The sequence below is a fragment of the Panthera tigris genome, chromosome E2 (assembly GCF_018350195.1).
Source record: "Panthera tigris isolate Pti1 chromosome E2, P.tigris_Pti1_mat1.1, whole genome shotgun sequence".
Taxonomy (NCBI): Eukaryota; Metazoa; Chordata; class Mammalia; order Carnivora; family Felidae; genus Panthera; species Panthera tigris.
In genome coordinates, this window is record NC_056674.1 from 7272819 (window position 1) to 7288068 (window position 15250).

Genomic DNA, 15250 nt, shown 5'->3' on the forward strand with positions numbered 1-15250 from the left:
CTGTTTCCACTGGGCAAGGGCCCTGGCATTCTGAATGACCACACCTCCTTTTGGCAGGAGGTGTGTTTAGAGAAAAGGTGTCTCCTCCAGGTCTATGCTTCTGATCAGACTTGCAAGTGATAGGTTCACACGGGGCTTTACATGGATCTATGCTGCCTTTTTTTTTTTTTTTTTAAGTTTGTTTATTTTGAGAGAGAGAGAGAGTGTACGAGTGGGAAAGGACAGAGAGGGAGAGAGAGAATCCCAATACTGTCAGCACAGAGCCTGACGAACCATGAGAGCACGACCTGAGCCAAAATCGAGTTGGATGCCTAAATGACTGAGCCACGCAGGCGCCCCAGGACCCATGGTGCTTTTTAAACACTGTTACTAACGTGTGTGAATCCAGAAATTTCACACTAGAATCTAGGTGTCTGGATTCTTCTGAAAATACAGAGATAGATAGATAGAGGATGGATAGATGATAGATATAGATAGATAGATAGATAGATAGAGGTAGATAACAGATAGATTAAAACAAAAACCAGAAGACCCAGCAGTTCAGATCTCATTCCTGCCGGGAGGTAAGAGTTGGAGCTGAGTTCGCTGTTGCTGGCACCCCCTTCAGGTGGGGAGCCTGCTCTCAAGATGGACCAGGTCCCCACCAGGCCAACGGCACCCATTTTGTTACCTGCGGGGCCAATGTGGGCTTTTGATTTTGCAACCTGTGCACTAGAATCTTAGTGCAGGAGAAAATGGCCAGGGATGGGGAGAGCTGCTCCAGGGATCAAAAGTCCTGGGATGGAGGGGTCCTGAGCAGTGCACAGCGTTGCTGTGTGGCCTGAGGCACTCTGAGGCTCGGTTTCCCCGTTTGAAATGTGGGGGTGTGGAGGACGGGCTTCATGATCCCCAGTGTCCCTGCAGAGAGGCCTCTGGGGCTTCTTTAGTGTTTCGGGCGCTTCCCTCCCACAGCTCCCTGTTTCTCTCTGCAGAACGCGGAGGGCGGATTTGCTTGGTAGCGCCCGAGGCCTCAGGAGGGTGACTGTCGCTCTGGGTCACAGTGCCCGTGTGGCCTCTGCCACAGCATTAGCCCATTTCCTAGCGCTGCCTCCCCCCAGGCTCCTCTGTCCATCCTCCGTGCTCCTGCACGTCCGCCTGCCGGCCCAGACCGTGTCGCTCAAGGGCAGGAAGCAGGTGTGTCCCTGGTGGGGGCTGACCAAGAGGCCCAGCACCTAGGAGTCTTTTGGGGGATGTCTGCCCAGGGAATGAGTGAGCTCCTAGCAGTGGTCTCTGGTCTTAGATTCTCAGACAAAGTCGCTGCTCCTGCCCTGTAGGTCTGTGAGGTCTGGCTGGGCTGGTCGGTCTCCGCATTTTCGATCCATGCGTGTGTCTTGATCCGTCTGGGAGTCTGTCTGTCCATGGTCTGTCCTCTCTCGGGAGCCCTAGACTGTGAGAAAACCAGGTCCTGGTGTTCCCCTGCCCTGGCCAAGCCCTTCCCCTTTCTGGGTCCCCATCAATAGAGGATACAAATAGCTGAATTGTGCCCGCCCACCACCAAATTCATATGTTGAAGCCCCAATCCCCAGTACAAAGCGACTGCATTTGGAGACAGGGCCTTTAAAGAGATGATTAAGTTAACATGAGGCCATTAGGGTGGGCCCTAATCCATTATGACTGGTGTCCTCATACAAAGATGAGATTAGGACACAGATGCACACAGGGAAGGCCACGTGAGGACGCAGGGAGAAGGTGGCCGTCTGTAAGTCAGGGAGAGAGGCCTCCGAAGGAGCCAGCCCTGCGGACACTTTGATCTTGGTCTTCTGGCCTCTGGCACTGTGAAGATAAATTTCTGTGGTTTAAGCTCCCCAGTCTGTGGTACTCTGTTATGGCAGCTCCGAGCAGACTGAGAAGGCCCCACTCTCTGGTACTGACTGTTCTCTCCCGGCAGGGCAGCAGCCACTTGTGGCCAAGGCTGCCTCCCCAGGTGGGGCAGGGGCTGGGCCTGGAGCCCCTCAGGGTCCTCACCATCCATGGCACGGACTTGGCTTGAGGAACTAGACAGACACTCTGTTCAGACCCAGCCCTGCCAGTGGCCACGACTCGCAATGCGCAGGAGAGATTGCGGCCCTCTGGGCTCTGACCCTGGGGACTTGGGTTCGCAGGTCCAGGGACCCCTGGGAATCCTAGTTTGTAACCAGTGTTCCCCAGTGGTGCTGCTAGGCAGTGGGTGAGTTCCGGCAGCTTGTGGAGATCAGCTGGCGTCAGCTGTGCAGCAGCCTGGCTGGTGGCCCTGCCGAGCCCAGGGACTTACCTCCAATTGAGGCCCAGGAGTTTTGGCTTCAGACTCCACGGCTGTTTCTGGCTCCTCCGGCAGCTCTGGCTTCTGGATAATTGGGGACTCTCTGGCCTTGGGAATGTGACTGTCCTCCCGCCATTTAAGAATCTTCATTCTAGGGCAACAAGCCTTGTGGTTAATACTGTGCTTAGTCTCCCCCCACCCCCTCCCCGTTCCCTGGGCTGGGGGTCAGAAGACCAATTTTCCCTCCATTTGCTGGTTCTGTGACCAGCACTGCACTCCCCTCATCAAATGCAGATACAAATCCCTATTCTCTTGAGCTGGATCCTCTTCCTAGCCTCTTTCTTGGCCTCATGCCCCAGAGATGGCTTGCAACTCCCCTGCTCCCGGCCCTCCCATGGCTCCCCAGCACTCCCAGCACAAAGTCCCAGCCCTCCCGCTCAGTGGCCCTCCTCAGCTTCTCTTCCAGCCCTCTAATGTCTCAATATGTATACGATTTTTTTTCCTAGACAAATTTTTGCACCTTTCCTCTTAGTATTTTTGGCATATGTGTGCATATTAGTACACAGAGAGCTTCCTTCGTCTTTTTTACAGCTGCATAGTGCTCTGTTGTTAAGACGTACCATTGATTACACGACTGGTCCCTTCCTTTCTTGCCCTGGCAATGGCAACCACCCTGCTCACTGGTTCCCCTGCTGTGCCCAGTCTGGCTCTTCCCAAGGAGTGGGCATGCACGTGGGATTTTGTTTGTATTCAGGTATGGTGAAGCCAACAAATTGAGGGATGACTGCCATTGAAGACACTTTGTTATTCAAAGTTTCTGAGAGGGGGCACTCTGTGCCACACAAGGCCACACGGGGAAGCACTGGGGTCAGTCAGGAAGGGGAAGGAGTGAGGGGGAAGCATGTGTAGGAGCTTTAATTATGGTTTCCATGGGACTGGAACAGCACAATACACAGATTTAGGACTGGCCCACCAAAGTACTTTATCCACCTGGACAGGCCATTAGTTGAGGATGGGCCTGTGACTCAAGCAGGGACAATCAGAGTCTTCTCTGGGATTGATGTATCACCAAGAGGAAGACAAGTTCTATTTCAGCTAGAGTTGCTGAGATCAGAGAATATAATCATGGGGCTGCTTTGGCCATCTTGCCACTAGGTGGAAGGAAAGAGCCTCCAGAGGTCAAGTGAACACAGAAGGAAGCAGAACAAAGACACGGAGACAGCAGACTCTTAATAACGTCATGTGTGGGGTGCCTGGGTGGCTCAGTTGGTTAAGCACCTAACTCTTGATTTTGGCTCAGGTCATGATCTCATGGTTTGTGAGACTGAGCCCCACATCAGGCTCTGTGCTGACAGTGTGGAGCCTGCTTGGGATTCTCTCTCTCCCTCCTCTCTCTCTGCTCCTCCCCTGCTTGCTCTCTGTCTCAAAATAAATAAATAGACATAAAACAATTAAAAGAAAAAAGGTAACTGAGGTAAAATGAGCTCATATGGATGGGCCCTAATTGATAGGGCTGTATTTGGATAGGGCCTTCAATGAGGTGTAAGTTAAATTGAGGCACCCAATTTCAATTATGAGGCCCCCATAATCCAATATGACTGGTGTCCTTGTAAGAGGGACAGACGGGTGTGCTTGCACACAGGGATGACCAGGTGAAGAGGCAAGAGGGTGGCCATCTGTAAGCCAAGGAGAAGAGTCTCAGGAGAAACCAATCCTGCTGGCACTTTGATCTTGGACTTTCAGCCTCCAGAACCATGAGAAAATGAATCTCTGCTGTTGAAGTCTTCGACTTAACAGATGGTCAATATGTTCTTGTAGCAGATTACAGATGGCTGCAAGTTTCTGGCACTCTTCCCATGGAGAAATGGGGTCTCAAGTTTTCTCTTCCCCTTGAATCTTGGCTAGGTTATGACTTGCTCAAAGAGGATATGATGGAAGTGACACTCTGTTAATTCCAGGCATAGCCTTAAAGAGGGCTGGTGACTTCTGCCTTGGAAGAGACCATGATAAAAGAGGCCCTGATACTCCATGGAAAGTGAGAGGGGCCCAGATGAGCCCAGCCTTCTGGCTGTCCCCAGAAAAATGTCAGGCACATGAATGAAGGCACCTTGGACTTTCCAGCCCAGACAGCCCAGCTGCTAGATAAATACCAAGTGACCTCTGTGGATACCATGGAAGCTGAAGAATCATTCAGGTGGGACCCCATTGTTTAAGGTCGCTAAGTTTAGGGGACTGTGATATAGCAACAAATAACTGTTCCTCGTTCCTTGAGCTTGCTGAATTCAGCTCTCGTCACTCACAACTGGAAGAGTCCTGACTAATGTGACTTATCTCCTTAAACCATCATCCCATATGCATCATCTGTCGAAACTTTTCCACCTATGACAGTTTAAACCATAATAACCCCATGCTCTGCCTAGTTCTGTTCTATTCAGCTTTCTTTTTAAGTTTATTTATTTTGAGAGAGAGTAGAAACGTGCACGTGAGCAGGGGAGGGGCAGAAAGTTGGGAGGGGGAAGAGAGAGAATCCCAAGCAAGCTCCACGCTGGCAGCACAGAGTCCAATGTGGGGCTCAGTCTCATGAACCATGAGATCATGACCTGAGCCGAAACCAAGAGTCAGACAACTGACTGAGCCACCCAGAATCCCCTGTTCTGTTCAGCTTTCTTGGGCTCTTATCTAGTCTTGTGTTTCTGTTTTTTGATCTCACAGATGGAGGCTTCAGATCCAAGACGCCACACTCTATGCCTGTGAAGGCCCTCCTGGTTTCTCTTCCTTATCGCCCGGCCCACCGGGTACAACAGCTGTCCACTTGAGTGCCCTCTCCCTCCAGCTTCCACAGTCTCTTTGGTCTCCCATCCTGTCACCCTTCCATGGCACCCTGCCTGTGAAGACCCGAACCCAGATCAATGCTGCCATTCACCCCTTTTCTTCCAATGACAGCTGCTGGGAGGAAACATGACATAGCAATGATGCTTGGTGCTGCTAACAATGAGCAACCTGCAGTCACCACTGGGCCTCTGTTGCTGGTCGCCAATTGTTTTCCTTGCTCTTGTGTGGATCCCATTCATTCTCTTCAGTGGCCATTCCAACCACCTCACCACCATTACCATTCTTCCTGATCCCTTCCCCCGACCCCTGCCCCCACCCACGTCATTTTCAGCAGACAGCCTCCCCATACTTCTTCGCCGTGAAAAAAAAAAAACAACCCCATGTGTAGGAGGGCCTTACCCCCACCCCAACCAGAATCACAAACGCCACCTAAAGTGAACAAGAAAGATATAGAACATCTGCCATTGGACCCTGAGAATAATTTTGAGAGCAAGGATAACTGGCTGCCTCAGACAGTGCCATTTCAGTGGCTTGATGCTGGAGAGCAGACAGCAAGGGATTGAAGAATGTAAGAGTGAGGAGAATCAGGCAGCGGGTATAAGCTATTCTCTCTCAAAAAAATTGGATGGTACATAGGAGGAGTTTGTGGGGCTGATGCAGGAGAGATTTGGGCATGTTTATATCTTTCAGAGAAAGAGCCAGTAAAGAAAGAATGATTGAAAATTTAAGAGACAGAAGGGATGATTAATGGAGTGTGGAGGAGATGGATTCCCAGGCAAAGGAGGTGAGGCTAACCTTGGACAGGAAGAGGGATGCCTCTTTCTCTGAAAAAGGCAAGGAGTAAATCACCAGTGCCAGTGGCAATAACTGTAGGTGTTGGGGAGTTGCTTTTTTTCCTATGAAGTAGGTAAAACTTATTGCTGAGAGTGAGGGGGAGGAGATAAGAGAGTTGGGGAAAGAAAGAAAACATCTGTGATACTGACAGAGTTGTCTGTTGGGGAAAGCTCCCCAAGGGTGGGTGGGAAGATTTCTAGGCGGTATGGATGCTACCCTCCCCTACAAAGATGGAGATTCTGAAGCAGTGGGGTCCTCTTGGTATCTCCCTTGTATGGACCTCTAACCTAGCACTTGTTCACTTGTCTACGTCCCTGGAAAATACGGGACACAGGGCAAGAGGTAAAACAGAGAAAAAAAAAGTCTGAGAAATATTAAATGAGAAGCCCACAGTGAAAGGAAAGGGTGGATGCAGTAATGCATGCAACAATGGCTGAAAAATTTCCAGAATTGATAAAATACACCAAATCACAGATGAAAAAGGCCAGATGTACACAACAACAAACAAACAAACAAAAAAAGATACCCACACTTAGTCACAATAGAGTAGAACTATTAGCGCTGACAATATATGAAAGCCCAGTTGGCTGGGGGGGGGCTTGAAAATGCACCCAGTCCAGGTGTCAGGGAAAGTTTCCTGGAGTGCATGATGGGAGGGCTGTGAGCTGAGCCCTAAATAATGACTAAATTTCAGCCAGGTGAGAGAAAGGGGCAGGGATGGGAGGTGACATGCAGAGAAGGGCACCGAGTAGAGGTCACAGTACAACTAGAGAAGATGTAAACACGATCAGTAAACCTGATTTAAAGGCTATATATCAATGGAACACTTCCTTCAACAAATATAGAATATACATTTTTTAAGCCTATGTGGAATATTTATAAAAACTACACAAAAATTGTGCCACAAAGAAAATAAAGAATTGAAATCATGCATAGTATATTCTTTCCACTTACTGGATTTAAGGTAGAAATAAAGAAAAGAGAATTATTAGAGAATGCTGTTGTGCCTGAGGAAAAAACCCATGGGTCAAAAAATCGTAATGGAAATTAGAAATATTTTAACCAAGTGATACTAAAATACTTTATATTAAAATTTGTGAGATGCAGCTATAGTTGTGCTTAGAGGGAAATTTATAGCCTTAAGGCAAATACTGGAGAAGAATGGAAGGGAATAAGGGACATAAATAAATGTAGTAGGTGTTGGAAAAGGCTTGATGATGAATTTCAATCTGATACTCACGCAAGGAGGACAAGGAAGAAGAAGAACAGTGCCGATGCAATGGATCCATACACAAGGCCCTGGATCAGCCCCTTCATGAACACACTGTAAACTGAACGTTTATCTGGAATCAGAGGGAAGTGAGAGTGTTTTTTCTTCTAAGGCTGTGAAGTCTGAGCTACTCCTCTTCCCTCTGGCCCTGTGCCCATCCTCATCTTGGTCCCCAGGTGCTGTCATTCTAGCTCAGTCAGTAGTCCCCTGTGTACTTACCTGGTAGGAGGAAGATGCTTGAAGTATGGGTTCCATACTGGTTCTTCCCCTCACAGCGGAGACTCATGACTATTTCTGGCTCCCCTATGAGGCTGATGGTGCTGTTGGTCCAGGGGCCAATTATGGTGGAAGTCACCTGGAAGATGTTGTCTGTGCTGTTCACATCCACAGGAACACCTTCCATCAACCACTGCACAGAGGGTGTAGGGATCCCATGGAAGGAACAGTTGCACTGTAGAGTCTTCTCCAAGGAGCAAGATGAATAGAGCAGCCTAGTGGGTGCTACGGGAAGGGAAGGTCAGCAATCAGCAAGGTATCCTGACTTCCCTTTTCTACGTCCTTCAGGACCCAGCCTTTTCCTTATTCATGATTCTCAAGGAGCTTTGGAAAGACTTTCTGGAAGCCCAGAGGAGTAGGACTTCACAGACCAGTTACCCTACATCCTCTTTCCTCATCTATCTCTGACTCTGGCTCAGCTCTTACCTCTGGCCTTCCAGCCATAGAAGCCCTGAGAAGATGTGACAGCTTCCCAGACTCCTCCCACCCAGCCCCACCCCAGGACTCAGGAATTTCTCTTGAGCCCACCAGTTCTCTCAGACTCTGCGTCTTCCTTTGCCCACCAGCACTTACAGACCGCCTGGAACATGACCATGCTACTTCTGGCCAACTTAGCTAGGGAGAAGTTCAAATAACATCTGAGAGTGGTGCCATAATCCTGAGGCTTTGGGGTGAAGTGCGGCACCAGGAGGAGGAGTTGCTGGAGCCGTCTGTGTTGGAGGACAGAGTGGGCCAATTCCAGGAAAAGAAAAGGGCTTTGGTTTCTCTGCACAGGTGCCTTTGATGTTACAGGTCAAGGTCACAGGATCTCCAGCCACAAGAATCTCTAGGTCGTGGAGCTCTGGTTTCTGGGTCTGGTCTGAAGGGAAAGACAGACTGGGACTGAAACAGGGGATCCTCATGGACATTTAACTGATGCACAGTATTTCCAAGTTACAAAGTGGTTTCTCACCCATAGCTTACTTGGTACTCCTCCCCTCCACCCCAATAACCTCATGGAACCCGGGATTGTTGGATTTTCACAAGTATATTTCCCTTCTCTGCACTTTGTAGGTGAGCAAATGGAGGAGACTTGCTGAAAGGAGGAAGAGCTTGAACCTGGACACTGCACTCTGAAGACTAAGGGTGAGTGCATTTTCTGAGGATCTACATTGCCTATGATTCCTTACCTGTTCCCCCATCCAGACCTCCTAGGGCCAGCTCCTATGCTGTCTTCCTTTCCAATCCAACTCTCCCCTCAAGCTCTGCCCCTTCCCAGCAGATCTGTGATCATTTCCCACCTCCACCTCTTATCTGCTGGATGCTGTTGGCTAAGTCACTTCCTTTCTCTTTGCCATTTCTACTTGGAAACATAAGTTATCAATTATACCTATGTCATTGTATTATTGTTGTAAAAATGAAATACCTAAGGTTTAAAAAGCCCAGTGCCCTGTGAGGTAAAAACCACACAATTACCAAAATGTCTTCTTGGAGTTCTTCCTTTACAAACCACCCACTGCATGAGACTGAATATCACCTGATATGGAGAGTTCAATATCCTCCCACAGGAAGAAATCTTGTGTTCTATATCTGTACAGAATAAGTGTGTCATGATGTCCCTTTTAAGTACATTATGGATCAGCAGGGTACACTCTTGTGCTTCAAGATTCCAAATAGTGTGGAATGTGCCTTTGGTGTTATCATCTATGGTAGCACTGAGTTGATTTATAGCTATGGGGGACATGATATTTTTATTAAGCCAGTAGGCCACAGGCACAGAATTGCTTGGGGATTCCTTGGGAAGTTCAAATATTCAGAAGATTATACTTCTTCCACTGGTACCTTCTTGACTTCCACCAAAACACAGAACATAATCCCGTAGGAGAGAGATTCAAGTTGAAAAACTGACGCTAGTGCCCTCCAATATCCTACGTGTACATTAAAGGATTAACCTTACCCTAGAAAGGTTTGGCCCTTGCCCAGCTCCAGGGAGGTAACCTCTAAGCCCTTGGGATGTCTTACCTGATAAGAGTGTCTATTTACTTAGGGGCATGGGCCATTCCAGATAGTCTACATGAACAGTGTGATTTCTGGTGGGGACCTTGGGTCACATGTGGTATCAGCTTGACCTCTGAAGTAGCTGGAGACTAAGGTTACCCATGCCTGTGGGACCAGGCTCCCAATAAAAACCCTGGACACTAAAGCTTGGTGAGTTTCTCTGCTTGGCAATACTATGCATATCGCCAAACATTACTGCCAAGAGAAGTAAATACTGTATGCACAACTCTACTGGGAAAAGACAACTGAAAGCTCATTCTTGGTCTCTCCTAGATACTGCCCTACATGCTTTTTCCCTTGCTGATTTCAATCTCCATTTGTTTGCTATAATAAACCGTAACTAAATATAACAGTTTTTGCTGAGTTCTGGGAGTCTTTCTTGTGAATCATTGAACCTGAGGGTGGTCTTGTGGACCCCTAACTGCACCACCCCAATTTAGTCTTCTGGGTTTTTTGTTGTTCTTATTGTTGGTAGTAATTGTATCTTGTGAAGGTGGCCATGTAGCCCCACTTCTGAATCTCGGTTTCTCAATCAGAAAAACAGGCACAACATTACCAGTGCTGCAATGTTGTGAGAATGAAATACATTAACCAGATGCACATGGTGCCTTATAATCATTGTAGATTGGAACTCAGCTGTTGGCTCTTAGGTGAACAATTATTCTCTTCCCTTCTTGGTTTACCAGATGACAGCTCTCTCTTGTACAAAATGGATGGGTGGTGAACTTCATGGTTCTTGAGGCCACTTCTAGTAATGCCATCTTAAAATTACGGTAGTAGGGGCGCCTGGGTGGCTCAGTCGGTTAAGCGGCCGACTTCAGCTCAGGTCATGATCTCGCGGTCTGTGAGTTCAAGCCCCGCGTCGGGCACTGTGCTGACAGCTCAGAGCCTGGAGCCTGTTTCAGATTCTGTGTCTCCCTCTCTCTGACCCTCCCCCGTTCATGCTCTGTCTCTCTCTGTCTCAAAAATAAATAAACATTAAAAAAAAATTTAAAAAAATAAAAATAAAAAAGAAAATAAAATTACGGTAGTAATACTGACTTGTGTAAGTGTTTACAGATTTCTCAATACCTTCATAGAAATCAGCTTAAGCCATCCTCATGATGATTTTATTATAGTCCCTTAGACACATCGGGAAACTGGGGCTCAGAGAGGCTAAGGGCATTGGTCCAGGTTACAGGGAAAGGAGTAACAGCATCAGGCCTGGGACTGGCTTTTCACACGTTAAGTCCAGTACTCCAAAACATCATCACCAGGGATCCTGACACTCTTGGTTCTGGAACACCATGCTATTTCTCTGCTCTAAGATGTGACTTAATGACACCCACCACACAGATGATGGTGTTGAGAGAGAAGATGTGTATACATTTATTATCACTAAAGTTCTAGAGTGGTGTGGCACTAAAATGGCACTAGGAGTCAGAACACCTGGGTACTCCAACAGAGAAATTTCTAGGCAAGTTGCTGAATCTCCCAGAGCCTGCTTCCTCATCTGTGAAATGAGGACAATAATTCCTCATGGAGTTATTGGGTAGATGAAATGGGACCCACAGTGGGTCACAGAATATGCACATGGAAGATGTCTATTATTTATTATTTATAAAGTACTTAATTCTCTATGTGTAACCTCTTCACCTTACTTCAGCCCTGCCTGTCTTCCACCCCCCACCCATACCCACCTCACCCCTACCCTTTCTTGGCTTCCTCAGACACTTCCCACCCTACCTCTCATTCCACTTACTGAACCATGACAGTGGCAATGCCATCAGCACTGTCTCAGGGAAAAGAGAGGGCCAGGTCCTAGTTTGCTGCTAACTCTGGCCTCAGATCTGTATGTTGTGGAGGGCAAGATTTGGAATGGATGAGGAGAGAGTCAGCAGGAAGAGGCATGAGGTGGAGGTAGAGGTAAATTCATAGCCCACTAGGGGTTTTTGTCTCTTCAATCACTCTTAGGTTTCATTTGCCTAGAGAATCAGGAGTCTCATGGAAACAGAGGCTGAGGAGCTTCAAGGATAGAGCAGTGTCTCCACGAGTCTCTCTAGAGTCCAAATACCATGTCTTTCTTCTTTCCCCTCCAGCTGTCACCTCTGAGTCCTCCCTCTTTGAAGGACCTCAAATGCCAGGCTGAGAAGCTTGGCCTCTCTCCCAAGTTGATTAGGAAATCATGGGAACCACAGAAAGTTTTGAACCATGGGGGAACAGGTTTCAACCACGGGGTGTCATAAAGATCACTATGGATCTGCATCAAGGAGAAAGAAATAGTTTAAGAGAAAGATAATGCATCCTGAGCTGGAACCGTGGCTATGGAGGTGGAGAGGACGGGATATATTTAAGAGGTATTTGAACAATGGGGCACTAGGGTGGCTTAGTTGGTTAAGCATTTTGATTTCAGCTCAGGTCATGATCTCATTGTTCGTGAGATGGAGCCCCACATTGGGCTCTACGCTAATAGCACAGAGCCTGCTTGGGATTCTCTTTCTTTTCCTCTCTCTGCCTCCACCCGACTCTCTTTCTCTCTCTCTCTCAAAATAAATAATAAATAAACTAAAAAAAAAAAAGGTATTTGAGCAATAAAAGACATTTCTATGGCTGACAGGACAAATTCCAAACCCCTTTGCCTTGCATTTGAGGCTGTCCATGATTTTGCCCCACACTTGGCCTATCTCCACTGCTCCCTTCCCTAGGCTCTGCCATTCTTTGCCTGACAAAGAGAAAAGTATCTTTCCACATATGGTCCATACATTCCTGTCTCTGTATATTTACTCAGGCCACTCCCCTTTTCATGGCATCCTTCTGCAACTCTCCCTTCTGCCCACATTCAAATCCTGTCTCTCAGAATTTCTAAGTCCAGGTCAAATTTAACCTCCTTCAAGTAGCCTTCTAGGATCTCCAGAACCACAAAGAAGTCTCCCTTCCCAGACTCTCTTAAGCACCCCCATATGTCCATCTCTTTTATGGCAACGTCTCAGACAAACTCTGAGAACTGTCCTCCCTGATAACCACTCTCCTGTGTATCCCTTTATTTCAAATTTGTTCAGGTGATCAATTCCCCAGTTAAAAAAAAAAAAACCCAACAACTATATTTCTGCCTCCTGTACATCCAAAGGTGGCTCTATGACAAAGCTGTGGCCAGTGGGCCAAGTACAAGAAAAAGGCTATTAAAATATCGACAGCAAATAAAAGGCTATCCAGCCTTTACCACATTTTCTTTACTGTCACAATTGAGCTCTGAAGAACTGTTTTCTGCATATAATCCTAGCTAATAGAATTCCAGAGCCTGGTTTTAAAAAAATAAGTTTTCATAATAAAGGAAACAAGTCTCAGAAAGAATTGAAAAAGATGTTCACTTCCCCTGCAGCTATAAATCAAAAGATATTGTTCTGTGTTATAAAAGGGCTCAAGGAATCTGATTTGATATTGTACAAAACCGAGAATGTTTATAAGAATATAATTTATGTTCTCCTTTGCAATATACAGTTTTGTATGAATATTCATGACTGTTACTGACTTGTTCTGTTCTCTGTTGATACAAATCCGCCCTTGGAAGAACAATTTAAACAAAGTGGTCTTATGAGACTCTAAAGACATTAGAAATTATTCCATGTCTTATGAAAATGATATCCAAATAAAATGGAATTCTGACCAGTTGTCTTACTTGATAATTTCTTGCTCTGGTAACAATAACATTATAACTGACAACTCTGTTTTCTTAAATTGTATACCTATCTGTTAGGATTGTACCCTTCTCTTCTCCCAAATGTACGATGCAAAATAAAAACCTTGGACTCTGCTAGATTTATTATTAAGCAAATACTTTGAGAGACTTGTTTTCTTAAAATATCAACCATGCTGAAGACTTTGGGGAGTTCTGCTTTTCTGATACTAACACCACTTTCTGCTTGTTGCTTTCTTCTCCTTCCCCTTCCCCTCTTGCTCCTCCTCCTCCTCCTTCTCTTTCCCTGGAATATGGATGTGATGCTGGAGGTGGAGCAGCCATCTGGCAACCATGAGATAGCCATAAGGATCAAAACCACAGACTGAGGATGTTGTTGACAACAGCATGAGGGTTCTGGTTCCCTGCCAGCCTGATGGAGCCGCTACATTCACCACACACAGCCTACTGTCATGCTTCCTCTTCATTTGGTTGTTTGTCTAGTTGGGAAGTTGATGAAATATCCTACCAGGGGAACTATCCAAGAGTGAGATCCTTGAGAGAAAGCCCTACATCAAACAGATCTTTGTGTCCTCCACAGAGCTTAGAAAGGTTCTTGTCCGATAAATATTCACTGAAGAAAAATGTACAAGCACAAATCGTAATGATTTTCCAACTATTTGTTTCTAGGTTAATTCCACTGTGGTTAGAAAACATACTTTATACGACTTCAATTCATTTACATTTGTTGAGACTTGTTTTATAGCTCAGAACATAGTCTAAGTGTTCCATGAGCCCTTGACTAGAATATGTATTCTATTATTATTGGATGGAATATTCTATAAATGTCACTTAAGTCAATTTGGTTGATGGTATCTATATCCTTACTAATTTTTTCATCTGCTTGCTCAGTTACTGAAAGGGGAGATTTGCATTGTCTAGTTCTTTCTTCGGTTAGATTGTTTTTTTTTTTTTAATTTTTGAAATTAAAAATTCTAGTTATAAATTACTTCTCAGAATCTAATTGAATATAGTGATTTATTTACAACCTCAGGTCGAAGACTGAGGAGAGCTCTGTGGTGGTTCCACACTGGGCTTTGCAGGTTACTCGCTGGAAGTTTTAGGCAAGTGCTGTTCCCTTTCTGGTTTCCCTCCCATTTCTCCCATCTATAAAATGAGAAGGTGTTATAGCCCAGTGTGTAATGGTCCTTCTGACTTTAAAATTCCGATCTCTCCCAATTTCTCATTCCCTTCTCCAGGGCCTGGTGCAGCCACGGGTTGTCTCCACAGGAAACCTCTTTCCCCTCCCGCTAAATGATCATTTCCTTTTCCAGACTTACCCCCTTGTCTTGGGTTCCCACTGCGCCAACCAGGGCCCGCCTCAGCAGGTCTCTGCTAGGCTACTTTCCAGACAACTGAACATCCTCCTCGAGTTTGGCCGAGTGCATCACGTGATCGATTGGCCGACTCACTATCTACGGGAACTTCCTGTTCCCATAAGGAACGAACTGATTGGCTGATTTAAAGCCTCCCGACCCGCCGGATCCACCCACTGATACGTGGAATAAGCATGTGTACAACTACTGGATGACTCACCGTGAAGGGACGAAGGGAGAGGAAGGCTAACGCATCAGGCTGACTCATAACAAGTTCAGTAGGCGGCCTGGGAGTCCCCAGCCTCACCAACGTCCGACCAGCCAGAGGTCACGTGGGGAAGCCGCCCCGCGAAGTCCCGCCCCTCAGGCGTGCCATTGAGCACACGTGAATCCGTCCGGAGCCAATCAGGGCCTAATGATGCACGTGGGTGCTGCTGGGACGGGGAGGGACCATGCAGTAGAACCCTTGAGTCTCCCACGCCTTGAGGCAGTCTGGAGCAAGCGGCAGTTCGTTTATCTTGAGCAGAAGGTTCTAAAACCCTACCAGCCCTGTGAACTGCAGGCCTAATCAGCCTTTAAGAGACACTCCTTCCTCAAGCCAGTACTGTGGGCAAGCAGGTGATGGGCGGTGAATTGAAAGCCATCGACCAAGGAACAAAATGCCATGTGCTCGACCCTCGGGGCCGATGAGAAGG

The 15250-nt window shown here is 46.9% G+C and overlaps 1 protein-coding gene across 6 annotated transcripts; it reads right to left on the reverse strand.

Moving 5' to 3' along the window:
• Nucleotides 1-267: 267 nt before the first annotated feature.
• LOC102968421 (SIGLEC family-like protein 1) lies at nucleotides 268-14897 on the reverse strand. 6 transcript variants are annotated; one of them, XM_042970401.1, is made up of 6 exons: nucleotides 14776-14897; nucleotides 8064-8344; nucleotides 7434-7715; nucleotides 7185-7287; nucleotides 2291-2429; nucleotides 268-1426 (listed from the first exon to the last, which is right to left on the reverse strand). In XM_042970401.1, the coding sequence occupies exons 2-6, from the start codon at nucleotides 8083-8085 to the stop codon at nucleotides 1157-1159; spliced, it is 816 nt and encodes a 271-aa protein (XP_042826335.1). In that variant the 5' UTR covers nucleotides 8086-8344; nucleotides 14776-14897; the 3' UTR covers nucleotides 268-1156. The 6 variants fall into 6 exon arrangements, with proteins under 6 accessions (XP_042826335.1, XP_042826337.1, XP_042826334.1 ...); XM_042970403.1 differs by having other exon boundaries at nucleotides 7185-7275; nucleotides 8064-8349; XM_042970400.1 differs by having other exon boundaries at nucleotides 8064-8349.
• Between the last annotated feature and the right edge of the window lie 353 nt (nucleotides 14898-15250).

Coding starts and splice junctions, on each gene's coding strand:
- LOC102968421 (XM_042970401.1), bottom strand. CDS start 8,085: ATGGTCATGTTCCAGGCGGTCT. Junction 7,716..8,063: donor GGTCATGTTCCAGGCGGTCT/GTAAGTGCTGGT, acceptor CCCTTCCCGTAG/CACCCACTAGGCTGCTCTAT. Junction 2,430..7,184: donor TTCTTCCTTGTCCTCCTTGC/GTGAGTATCAGA, acceptor TTGTTGCCCTAG/AATGAAGATTCTTAAATGGC.